The sequence below is a fragment of the Bacillus rossius genome, chromosome 1 (genome assembly GCF_032445375.1).
Source record: "Bacillus rossius redtenbacheri isolate Brsri chromosome 1, Brsri_v3, whole genome shotgun sequence".
Classification (NCBI taxonomy): Eukaryota; Metazoa; Arthropoda; class Insecta; order Phasmatodea; family Bacillidae; genus Bacillus; species Bacillus rossius.
The window spans coordinates 207720533-207733922 of record NC_086330.1 but is presented as its reverse complement, the minus strand read 5'-3'; the positions used below and the strand labels follow the sequence as shown (position 1 = coordinate 207733922).

The 13390-nt window shown below is 33.9% G+C and overlaps 1 protein-coding gene across 2 annotated transcripts in view; it reads left to right on the top strand.

Annotated features, from left to right (window-relative positions):
- The first annotated feature begins 833 nt into the window (after nt 1–833).
- Nucleotides 834–13390, top strand: part of LOC134527257 (uncharacterized) — a 360812-nt gene continuing 348255 nt past the window's right edge. The window contains exon 1 of one of the 2 annotated variants that reach the window (XM_063359778.1): nt 834–1392. In XM_063359778.1, coding sequence (XP_063215848.1) covers nt 1305–1392 — 88 coding nt within the window. In that variant the 5' untranslated portion in view covers nt 834–1304. The remainder of the gene's footprint in view (nt 1393–13390) is intronic. The other variant, XM_063359779.1, reaches the window with a different exon arrangement.

The window sequence follows — 13390 nt, the reverse complement described above, 5'->3', positions numbered from 1 at the left end:
TTACATCTGCTCGATTTCTTTATAAAGCTATTTACAATATATTACCTTTTGTCATCTTAAGTTTTACGTTTTATAAAAATGAAATTGCACCTTTTCCATAGAGTTCAACTTTGTATAGTTTTTTGTCTGCTATAGTAGGTAGCTAAATCTATTTATATTATTATTTTGCGACTCTGGTTTTCCAAAAGATCATATTATAGTGCCAATCACCAAATCGATTGGTACATTACTTGACGCGATCTTGTCAGACTTTAACCTTATACATAGTTATTGTAAGACATATTGAATATGACCCTATAATAGGCGTAAATCATTCAAAATTGTGACCAATGGTATACCTAATGATGCTATAAATAATTGGTCGGGCAGTTGTCTTGTATACAGTAATTTTTTGTTATGAGGATGATCAGTGTGCTCGTCAAAAAATAATTTTTTATTAAGAAATATTTATTTGTATTACTTCGTGTTGAACCCGAAATAGCCTGCTTGCTCCGAGAAGCTGCTAGTCGTGGGTTATCACCACACAGCCTACTAGACCGACCACACAGTCGCGCGGGTGAGATTTGGCACTCCTGTCCTCTTCCCCACTCCAGCTACTATCGTGTGGTGAACCCAGCTGATCCCTACCTACGTATTTCAAGAGTTGAAATGTAAATAAACCACCATATGTTTCTACATCTTTATTTCAGATCTATGATATACTGTGAAAGAATTTGCTATAGTGCATTTATTTAGCTGTACCCCGCTCGATAACACCACAGAGAAACTTCCAGCGCGGCCGCTAGAGCGCTCTCAATTGCGCCGCCTGCTCGACGCCCATTTGTGTTAACGATGTTGGCCGAGCGCACTGAGCGACGTTCGGAATTGTTCGGGTGTGTGCACACGTTTATAAGCGTCATGTTTTTTTTATTTATTTTTACCGTGCGATTAACTGACAAGTTTTGATCTATGTTCATTTAGTTGGTTATCCGCCGCGCGCTATAACTACTAAGCTGTACAGCCTGACTTCACCACGGTTTCATTTGTAAGAAATTTATTGTAAGAAATCGGGAACTTGAGTCAACCGAGTATTGCCGAGTGTTCCCGAGGAGCGGAAGACTGAAGCGGTGCTAGCAATTATCGTGGTCTCCATAGCAACGTGTCCACAAGTTGTTCTCTGGCAGCTGCTGGCGAGACGGTCTCGCCAGTTGCTGCCAGCTGCCCGACTAGCACGGTCGCGTCTGGCTGCTCGACCGTGGGGCGTGCTCTTTGGAAGTCTCTATGACGTCACGGGGTGTGCTAGTGTTGTATAATGTTGAAGAAGCATGGGCCAGACTCGGCGGTGCGTGTCGTGTAGTGTGTGCGTGTTGTATTTGCTTGTGAGTGCCACGTGCGTTACTGCGAACGATGTCGGTAAGTTAAATGATTTTTATAAATTACTTTGTTACGAACTAAAACATAACCTGATAGCAAGGCGTTTCTTCATTTCAATTCTATAAAATATCTGTTTTATTTATTCCTCTGAAAAATTGCATAAGAAGTCAGATTGAATTAATCAGACTAGTAATTGTGTGCTTCACGTATAGATCAGGTGATGAGTTTTGCTTCTTTGAACCTGGACGTTTACATACGAACTACCCATTCTAACCATAAGTTGCGAGACTGGACTACTTACCGTACACTTTTCTCCACTGGGACGCATGCGCGCTGGCCATCGTACTGGCGCCACAGCACGCGCAGGAGGCGGTGCACTGGCGTGGATCCTTATCGAGGTGTTATTTCTCCGCCTCTTTCGAGCGTCGGCCGAAATTCTTACTGTTTGCTGGAAGAATTTACAATATTTTTAATCTTTGTAAGTCCCAAAGGGCAATTCCCAATTTTAAAATATTTTTACCAAAAGCCGTACATACATGTTATAATATAAATTTTACAAATATATCATTTCATATAGAATATATGATTACATTTTTGGGATGGTGAAAAAATAGTTCTAGCAATTTTAATTTTATTATTACTAGGTGTTTGTATTCGCCTAAAAAATAAATTTAGTATCTTTATTTGTTGTTAAGTTGCAGTATTTTGTTTATAGCGCCTGAGCTGAAAGATAAATTAACCGGCTTTTTACAATTTAATAATTAATCTCTTAGCAAATTTCACAGTGCAGATGTGAATTTCAACTTGGAGACAAGTTAATATTTCATGTTATTCTGTCTGAGACATTCGCGCTGTCACTCTCTCGGGCGAAACTCTTGTCCCTCGGCCGTAATCCACACACAACAGCATGATGAGGTCGTTTGTCACACCCCTCCCCCTCCAAATAGATACTGAGAGTGTAATCGACTGGTTAAGTTTACAAAGTTTCACGTGTTGATCAGTCGGATCATGTGATTTAAGTCGTGGTATTGTTGTGTAATACATTTTTAATGTGTCAAAATTTTATGCCAATATTGTTTTGCAATTACGAATTATTAGTACAGTGATAGTTTCGTTGCTTCCGTTAGGATAGTGTGAATACCTAAATGAAATGTGTAAATATGTTTTTAATCTGTAACCACTAAAATCATTAGCATTGACAAATTTATTTAAATAAACGTTAATAGTGTTTAATAAATAATAGCTGCAGAGGAATAAAAATATTAACTTCATAGGAAATTTAAATATATATCTTATTTAAATAAATAGCTATATTTTATTTAAAAGTTTAAAGCAGTAAAACTTTCCCGAAAGAAATTATTTAACCATTCTTACTGTATCAAAATAAATGACTTTCTATAGAAAATGTTCCATTATGCACAACAATCGCCTAAACATATGAAATATTGGTTAAAAAGCATTATTAAATCGCATTATATTTTTTTTAAATATGAAAATAAGTTTGGATTTTTTAAAATTAATATAGGTTATATATTATTTTAATAATAAATGCCGAGCATTGTGAGGCGAGGCCGGCGTCGACAAAAACTCTATTTTTCAAATAATAAGACAGCACAAAGAATTGTGCTGTGGAGGCAAGAATATATTTTTTTTACTAAACTTATTATCTGCTCTTAACCTTTTATTAAATTTTTTATATCTATTTTTGTTTCCTCGTAATTTAATAAAATAAACATTCTTCAATTAATATTTCATTAACCAGTGATATAAATAATAATGAATAAACTTTTAGTTCCATAAACACTAATCACAAAACTACAACGAATTTTCTGAAGAAAAACAAACTTTTATAATAATTATCTCATGCTGAACGAAAGTCTGTATCCGCGCCTGCCGATGCGACAACGTAATATCACCTTAGATTTAACATAATAAAAAAACCATTAATTAGATACCGAATGTTTCTTGCTACTTTGTACGTAACCCATTACAAATTATTTCCCATTTAAATGGAGGGGAAAAGCTACTACGTAAATCCTACCGTCTTGCACGCAATGCTCTGGGATTAGGAAACAAAACTGAAATACTCACACTCGCGGATTGTGTCGTGCCCTTACTACCATTCGTTCACACTTACAATTCTAGGGATGTAAGTCATAAGTACTAAAATAGATTTGTATGTTCTTACGAATGTTTGCTTTTAGGAGAAAACCGGAGTGAGAAGTTTTGAGAAGGTCGAGTGTAGGACAAAGTTGTCACATATGAGAGACTGTTCACCCAATGACCTGCGAGCAGCCAACATAGAGCTTTCCGTGCCAAAACCATGGGGTGCCCTGGTGTATTCATGCCAATTTTAGTGTTTGTCCTGGAATTTTGTTAATATAAATTGAAAATGACAATTTCAAAAGGGAATTGTAAGCGTTTGGACAGGAAAGATAAATTTGTAGGGAAAATAGAAATACGTCGTATCAATACCATCTCTCCTTTGGCTCCTCCGCTGATAATGGTGGCCCTGCACAATGTGCCTTTTCAGATCTTTGATGCATAACATAGTGCCGTTGCACAACATTGGTGCATCCAGGTTATGCATAAGTATGACAGGCACACCGACCTTCAGCTACAACTTACGGATGGCACCCCTGATAACTCTAATGAGTTTAAAAACTCAACAGGTTATGTAGTTGTGTCATAATATGTCATCACTATGTAAACAGATGTTTAGATGATCACCTGATCGGGTACATGATCAATAAAATATTTAATTATATTTCCCACAGATTTATTCATAATCGCCGTGATCGCTCATTCACATAAACAGCCATCGTTGCTTATGTTTTTGTTAGCTTCAAAAAACTTTAGCAATTAGGTTTTCTTCCAATCTCACAACATGCAGAAAATGTCTTCAAAATGAATAATGCCTTCTAAATCCATTGCCATGCGAACTTTTACAGATCTCGAGAAGTTTTAGAGTGATGAGTCCAAACTCTTGGTCGTTGTAGAGATGGACTCTCATGTTCGTTGTGAGGTGCAACCTTTCCACTCTAGCCCACAACCTTGAAGTCTTAAGACTTGCGTTAGTCTCATCTGCCGTTGTTCCTCGCTCTATGACCGGTAGCATCTGCTGAAAGTCGCCTGCGAGCAAGATGATCACTTCACCCATCAACATTCGGTTGCCGCGGAAGTCTTGCAAGCTGCGATCAAGCGCCTCAATCGCACGCTTGTGTGACATTTTGCATTCATTCCACTCGCTCAATTTTCACTGCTGCAACTAAGCGACACGACCTAATCTGGATATCTTTATAGCTCGAGCTTTTTGTGAGCTCTGCAAAAGATTCGACTTGCGTTTGCGAGTCAAGTTAAAATTTAATTCAAGCTACTAAAGCTACTAAAAATATTTACCTATAACCTACAACCAAATCGATAAATAACAAAATCAGATCAATCCAAAACACATACTTAGTAGATTGTTAAAGAAAGAGAGAACACAAACCTATCCGAAAATACAATATTAAGATCATAGAAAAATTCCTGAATTAATTTAACTGCCAGTTTTAAGGATTGTCAGCGTTATCTAGTTTCACACACACACACACACACACACACATATATATATATATATATATATATATATATATATGTGTGTATATATATAACCAACTTCCTGGTCTATGATGTTAAGGAGTTAAGTGATAATACTATCCTACAGGAACCTTCTTTTTTCCTAGATGAAGGTATTTATTTGGTTTATGAAAACGGGCAGGAACAAATCTCTACATAAAATTTTAGGCAGTAACGTTTTAATGCATCATATGATAGCGCGTTTAAAATTTAAGGCAACACCATCTCTTCATGCAATTCAAAACTAAACTGTTAGCACCGTTAGTTGCTGCCCACTGCGAGATCCACTAAGTGGACGAGTCTCACCAAGAAGAAGGATAGGAAGTTTCCCGACCTTAACTATATGACCAGTTGGTGGATATAGATAAATGACATACACTTGCTGTTTGTATGTATATGACATGATTTTCTTTTATAAAAAATAATCAAACCCTTTATCACTTCATTGTGGATGGAATTTTTAGTAATATGTGGCCTATGTGTTAATCCAGGTTATGAGTTACCTGTATGCCAAATGTTATACAAACCCATTCAGTGGTTCGGGTGTGATTGAGTAACTAACACTCACAAACTTTCGTATTTGTAAAAAAATCCCTTATGGCACAGAATGCAGGCGTAGGTAGATTTTGTAGTAGGCCTACATATTTATTGTGCAAATATTTTGGAAACTTCTATAAACTCCTAGAACATTTTAAGAACTTAATGTAGCCACATAACATCCAATACGTTCGCCAATATTAAAAAAGATCAATTAAACATTTTCTCATATTCCATGAGGCGAAAATATTTAGACTATTTTTAACTTAATGCATCCAGTACTTAATGTCTTAAAAAAAATTGTAATATGCCTACTAAGGTTGTAATACAATTATTTCTGATCTTCAAAAACAATTTTTTTCCCTTGCACAAATACGTTATCCTATAAATATATTTGACGACGGTGTAAGTAACAATAAGATAGTGATTAATAAATTCCAACAAATTTTGTACTAAGAAAGCTTTTTTTTAAATTTAAACTCCTGTTTTTACGGTTTAATTAGTTTTATCAAAAATTGTTTCAGCCAAAGGTTGTACATAAAGTTTAGGCGTTAAACAATAAATTATAATGTATTTCGTAGTATATATATAAAAAAGTAATGACATTTTGTCTTTTAACCCTTGTTATTTCCCCCCCCCCCCCTTACCGTAATGGTTTGTATTATAAAAAATTGTATCAGAAAATAATGTTGTGTAAAAATTTTAAAATTTCAAAACAATATGAACGGATATTATAGTGTACCCACTACAAGGGTAAGGATTTTTTTTAAAATTCTATCCTTTAATTTTTCATCCCCTAGCATCAATGGTACGTCTAATCAAAAATTGTTTCAACCGAAAGGTTTCGATAAAAAATGCAAGATATATAAAATATCCGTAAAAATTCAATGTTTTGCATACGAAAGAGATGATTTATTTTTATCCTCCAACCATTTTTTTGAAACCGCTTGCAGTTATTGTAGATCGTATCAAAAAATTATTCAGACAAAGGTATTACTCCTACGAGTTATAAAACGTTCAAATAGATGTGATATTTTCCATACTATGGGAGTTACAGCGATTTTTCTGTCTTTCAATAAACCTAACACATTTGTACCCCATTTGTCGGATATTGCCCATTAACGAACTAGACCGAGATTTTCCACTACTTGATTTTAAGTTTGTGTACAAGTTCGAAAGTGATTTGTGATAAATTAAGAGAGTTATCGTTTACAGAAAATTGTGATATATATGTATATACACTTTTGAATTGACGATGGTTTTGGGGTCTATGGACAATAAAACAAAAAAAATATATATATAAAAAGTTTCTAAAAGTCGCACCACGATAACGGCTATAATACTTAGTATTTCTTGAAAATATACTTAATATTTTTGCTATTACTAGCTTCAAATAGCGATCAAAAGTAATAACATGACCAGTCAATTAACCACAGTTTTTTTTTCAGTACATAATATTACGTTTACCTATGTGCTAACAATGTTGGAAAACATATCATGAACAAATTATGCATTCAATAAAGTATTATTATTTTTTTTAGCTACAGTAAGAAAAACGACGAACATTTATTTTTGTGTGCATAAAATTGTATTTGCTAAAATATAAAATAGGTTGCATATTTTTAAAAATGTACCCTTGTTAATTTAGGTATATCGTCTTCAGAATAATGGAAAAAGTACTTTGTATTTAAAGTTTTTTCGCTATTTTACTATAGTCAAGTAAGTAACCATCATAGAAACAACAACCCGAACCTATTTGTGTATTAATATGATATAAATAAAACCAAAATACTTAGTTAACAGATTAGGGTATGGCATTTTCTGTTGAGTAATTAAACGATGTTAGAATGTATAATTAAAACTATATTTCCCTGGGTGTAATATTTATTTCATTTTATAGATGCGATGTTAAATTGTTAAATTTCATATGCAGACCTAATTAAAAGTATGAATAACAAATACTTTTGCATTTGTTCAAATCATTTCGGAATGCTTAGAATAATAATTTAGCATGCTTTCCTTTTATTTTACATTTTCGTGCAAGTTGCGAATTAATGCTCTTAAGTGTTTACGCTATTATTTCAATTTCTTATGAATGAGGAGTTGTAATAAATATGACTTGATTCCCCAAACTCTGAAGTGAATTTCGTTTTAGGTTATAAAATGCAACAACATAGAATTATCTATATATTTGTGTTAAACAAGTAGCTTTTAGATTTATTTATCTCTCTTAGTCATAGTTGACGGAAAATAAACTTTCAAAACCATTCACTAACGTAACTTACAATTAAACATATAACTATTCTATAAAGTCAATATAGTCAATATGTAGTTATATTGGCAAGAAAACTTATTTATGTTGGCGTCAGGTTTTATTTGATACTTTAAAGATTTAAAACGTTTAAACGGAATATTAAACAATTGCATGCACATATAACAACTGTTATTAAAGATATTAATGGAAAATTTTTATTTTTTTGTAGGCTAATAGATTTGTGTGTTTACTATTGAGTGTACTATTTTACTATTTTGATATAAAAAAATTTCTAGGCTTAAATTTATTTATTAAAAATTTTTTTAGCTGACTTATACTGTATGTAGAGCCAATGTAAATATCCAAAACAGTCCTTTGATGCCACAAGGACAAGTAATTAACTGTGTACTTGAATTCGGCAACGGTTTAAGGCACCGATAAACATGTTTAATTTACAGTGTATTTTTTTAATTATGTAGTCATAACTTAAAATAATAAATTTTAAGGAGTTATGCATGGTAGGGATCCAGATTATGTTAGGGATTACAAACGTCTCAGAACTAAGTCTATACGCCAATTGGCCCTGGTTTTCATACCATGCAGAAAAGCGAAGCATGCATCGTGAGCTTTGTTTGGCGCCATGGCTACCTCCCCTATGCATGGTCTAGCAAGGAGATTCAGGTGAACTCAGCGTAGTCACAGGGAAAGCTCTGGACTCAGTCGTGGGTGTGTAGTATCTCATGTACTGAGCAAGCAGGATGTATAGAGGACCGGTAGAAGAGTGGTATGGAGGAGAATAGTTCTACATGCTAGGCGTGAACTACAGACGCCACCTATCTAGTTGACAACAGTAGTAGCACTCTTAAAGATAGAAATAACAAATTTGTAAATATATAGGTATCATATTTAAAAATTTAACATATAGTTACACTGATGGAATAAAGAACATTAGACATTTTAATATTATTAATGTTATGCTAGGCTGCTCAACTACGAATGTTGTAAAGCTAAATACGAAACCTTATCTGGGAATCTAATTTCACATGAGATGGAAATACATGTTATTTGTTTCAAGAAATTTAGTATTAAGAAGTAGTTTATAACCGGTTCAGCTCTAAAAGCGAAAATATCTCAAGACTAGTCTCACTTAAAATTATCTCAACACGATAACTGATAAACTATTTATATACTGCAGTTTATGTATTTTAACTAAGATTCCAATTCTACAAGTCACTCATCAAGTTATATAATTATATGATGTCTTCATCACCATTATCTATATTTCAATTTTTATTATTGAAGAATATTTAATATTATGGAACAATCTCTTTGTCATTACTTCTCAACATTCAAATTGTCTTGGGGAACTTTTTTGTTTGATTTTATTTTTCACACGAATAACATCTTTACTGAAAAGAAAATCCATTGTTGACACGAGCACATACGAGAGAACATTGACGCAACGATCAGTTTATGTTTAGCAACATTCTAATAAAAGTATAATTTTTTTATTGATTAAAAACTTAACAAGTAAGCATTAACAGCTGACGTTTAGACCGCATTGCTTCGCAATACGTAACAAGAAATTAACGGAAGTTATGTAGCAAATAAATAACAGCAAACTTTTATTAATAAAAAAATTATAATCATTCTTTCACATTCCAATAAAAGTTAATTTATATCTAAAAGTGATCTGTAAGAAACTCTTACCGTGTAATACAACCTCATATTAAATATTTTATAACTTGGTAGTAGAACTGAAGAATAATGCTTGAAAATCTTTCAATTTACACCTAAAACTTCCCTTAACCTTGTATCACTTCCTCTAGTATGGCATCACTCCCCATTTTACAATTTATCACTTCTACAATAATACCTATCAGTTATTGAATAGTGACAGTATTCCCATGCCACTAGCTGTACGCGCTTGGTTGTGAGTGTTTGCCTCGGCATACGGACTGCAAGGAGCAGTGGCTGGCTGTGCGCGGGTCAGAGCACTTTTGGGTTAGGAGGGGGGTGAGGGCAGTCCCGCTTCGTGGCAAGCAGCGCCTGACCCACTTGACTCCCCTCCCCCCTTAAAAACTTTAATGGCGCTGTACAGTTGTTCCCAACACGCACGCAGCCACGCCAGAGCCGCCTCGGAGTGTAGCCTGCCATGAGCGAGCTGCGCGCGCGCGTTTTCAACTCGCTTTCATTTCCTTACTTGTAACAGCACTTAATTGTTTTATGGCAAAAAATAAATGATATCACAGGGAACCACACATAACTTAGAAAGTCACAACTTAGAACTGTCATAACTTAGAAAACTTGGAAAAATCCACGTAACTTAGAAACACACAACTTAGAAATATCATAACTTAGAAACACACAACTTAGAAACACACAACGCAGAACCACACTACTTAGAAACGTCATAACGTAGAAAGTCACAACTTAGAACTATCATAACTTAGAAAAACACACAACTTAGAACTGTCATAACTTAGAAACACGTAACTTAGAAACACGCAACGCAGAACCGCACAACTTAGAAACGTCGTAACGTAGAAAGTCACAACTTAGAACGATCACAACTTAGAATCACACAACTTAGAACTGTCATAACTTAGAAACACGTAACTTAGAAACACGCAACGCAGAACCACACAACTTAGAAACGTCATAACGTAGAAAGTCACAACTTAGAACTATCACAACTTAGAAACACACAACTTAGAACTGTCATAACTTAGAAACACGTAACTTAGAAACACGTAACTTAGAAACACGCAACGCAGAACCACACAACTTAGAAACGTCGTAACGTAGAAAGTCACAACTTAGAACTATCACAAGTTAGAAACACACAACTTAGAACGATCATAACTTAGAAACACGTAACTTAGAAACACGCAACGCAGAACCACACAACTTAGAAACGTCGTAACGTAGAAAGTCACAACTTAGAACTATCACAAGTTAGAAACACACAACTTAGAACGATCATAACTTAGAAACACGTAACTTAGAAACACATAACGCCGAATCACGTTACTTAGAATTTGAATGAGAAGGCGTAGATATTTTGAAAGGACTGTAGAGAGAAATATTTTTGTTTGCACTCCATGCATTCAGAGCTGCACTCTTGTGGCTAAATAGTTACTTTCGTGTTCAGTTTGGTTCTCTCTGTATAGATGGCGCTGTTAGTTCCACACAGAGCTAAATTGACTTCAGCTAATGGTTTGCTCGCCACATCTGAACGACACGTTTATTTTATTCCTGTTTTCAATGATTATGATTTAATTTGTGTTAGTAAAACAGTTTTTTTTGTATAGCTATAATAAATTAAGTTGATTACATAATGAGGGTTGGGATAAATTCACGTTTTAAAATAACTACAAGTAAAACCAAGAAGAAAAAAAATTGAATTAATTTTCCCGGTTTCTATGACGTCACTGTTGACGGAAATTTAAAACTATATCTTTATATATAAATTGAACTTGTATTATCTGTACTACTTTCGTTGTAGCGTCATTAGGTATTCTTCTCTCGAAGGTTACATTCGTGCCATTTATTTAATATAAAATTTTTACATTTTTTTAAATGTAGCGTTAAACATAATCTTGAGAATATAAATACAGAATGTATGTAAAATAATCGCTAAAATTTTAATAAGTGAGAAATCACGTAATGTTGAGAAAGCAGAAACATTAATGTTCAGACGCAGGGTAGTTCTTAAATATTTTTAAAACATTTTTAGATTAAAAGCGTTGCAAATTTTATATATGAGGAACATAAAGAATTAATTTTTCCATTTCATAAAATTTATATCAAGGTACTATTTTCCTGTTGATTTCCGGGGCAATACTGCACAAGCAATGTTTACTGGGGATGCAGAAAACGTTTGGCCAGACAGCTGGTTCCAACATGACTGCTAGGTCATTGGATAGGTGGTAAAATATCAAGATTCATGAGATGATTTCGAACCTGAGCTTTCGCGTTTGCGCTACGTCGTTGTATTATACGTAGTGCATTTCCGAGTAACTCTCATTACTTGATGTGAGATAATGAAGTATTTTTACGGGAATTAGGTTTTAAATTTAAAAGTATGTATTTTATTACAAATTTTTTCTTTGTTACTGTGATTAATTTATTGTTTGCGTAACCTATTTTCATAGTTTTAAAATAAAATTCGATAACTATTTTCATTTAATATACCTATTCATATCTTTAAATGAGTTACCCGTAGTTATTTATAACGATTTTTGACTAATATTATAAAAATTTTGCAGGGGTATTTTCCGTTTATATATTAATCATTACTTTGAATTAGTAACAGTTTAGGAAAAAAGGTGTTTCTTTTCTTCGGCTCGTAGAAGTTTCAATCGAGTTCATATTTACGCGTGACTCATGTGGCTGAAAATGCGGGTCGATCTGCTCGGTGTGACCTGCGTTATGCCCTACGTCTAAATCAGAAATTTTACTATCTCTCGCGGACTTTCTCTTCCATCACGTAAGATTGCAGTGTATTATGTCTACAGACTTTTAAGTTTCCAATGTCTTAGTAAATAAGTTGAAATTTACGTACTACGGCATTTCCCCCCCCCCCTTTTTTATAGTAAAGTGTTAACAATTTACGGTTTTTCATCAATTAATGATTACATTATTTTTTATTCCGTATTTCGCACAATAAACGTAAAAATTTAATATTATGTATTTTAATGGTTCTATGAAAAAAAATTCCCTTTTCTTAATTACTTTACTCTAAAAGTAAGAACTGTGTTAGGTGATTTGGACGAAAATTTTAAGCTATAGGCCTATTGCTTGCAATCAGATAACTATTTACTCGACTTTGAATTAACACTTTCACTAATTCATTGCCAAGTGCAAGTAGGTGATTCAAAAATGAGTTACTAATTGTTTTCTTGAGAAAAATGCTGTGACACATTTACTTAATTGAATGTCTGTGGTTGGTTATGTTATGTGTAGACATACATTATATAAGTCTGTGGCTTTTTGCCTTATAGTGCTACACTCTATTAACTAGTAATTTGAACATTATTCACTTGTGTTGTTTTGTCATATTTTGACTCTTTTTTTTTCCAGCTGAAATTAACAGTAGGTAGGTCCTTTCCCTTGAAACACACAAAACTCCTTTTGATATATTTTTAAAGAATTCTTAACAAAAAAAAGTATTTATAATGAATAAGAAGTTCACGCCAGTATGCATTCAAAATAAACTTTTTTTCTAACATTCCGTATGAGAAGTGTATAAATGTATGTCCGGAAACTGAAGTCGGTGCGTAGTGTGTTTGGAGTCCGCCATATTGGATTGTGACATCACGGCGGCCATCTTGAATGACCTTGACTATGATCTCGCCGCCATATTGGAATCTACCATTATGTTTCTGAAACTTTCCACCATCTTAAAATCGAATGCCCCAATTCGTTACGGCCGCAATCTGGTTTTTCCATTATCTTGTTTTTATCTGCCGGAAGTTATCATCTTTCTTTTCTTTCTTCTACTGGAGGTCGCCATCTTGGATTATGTAATGTCTACCATTTTTGTTTCTGCTATTTTTTCCTAGTGTGTGTCAGCTACTCTCTGTCTCATGTACATAAGTTCGATGTTCCATTACCTACTAATGA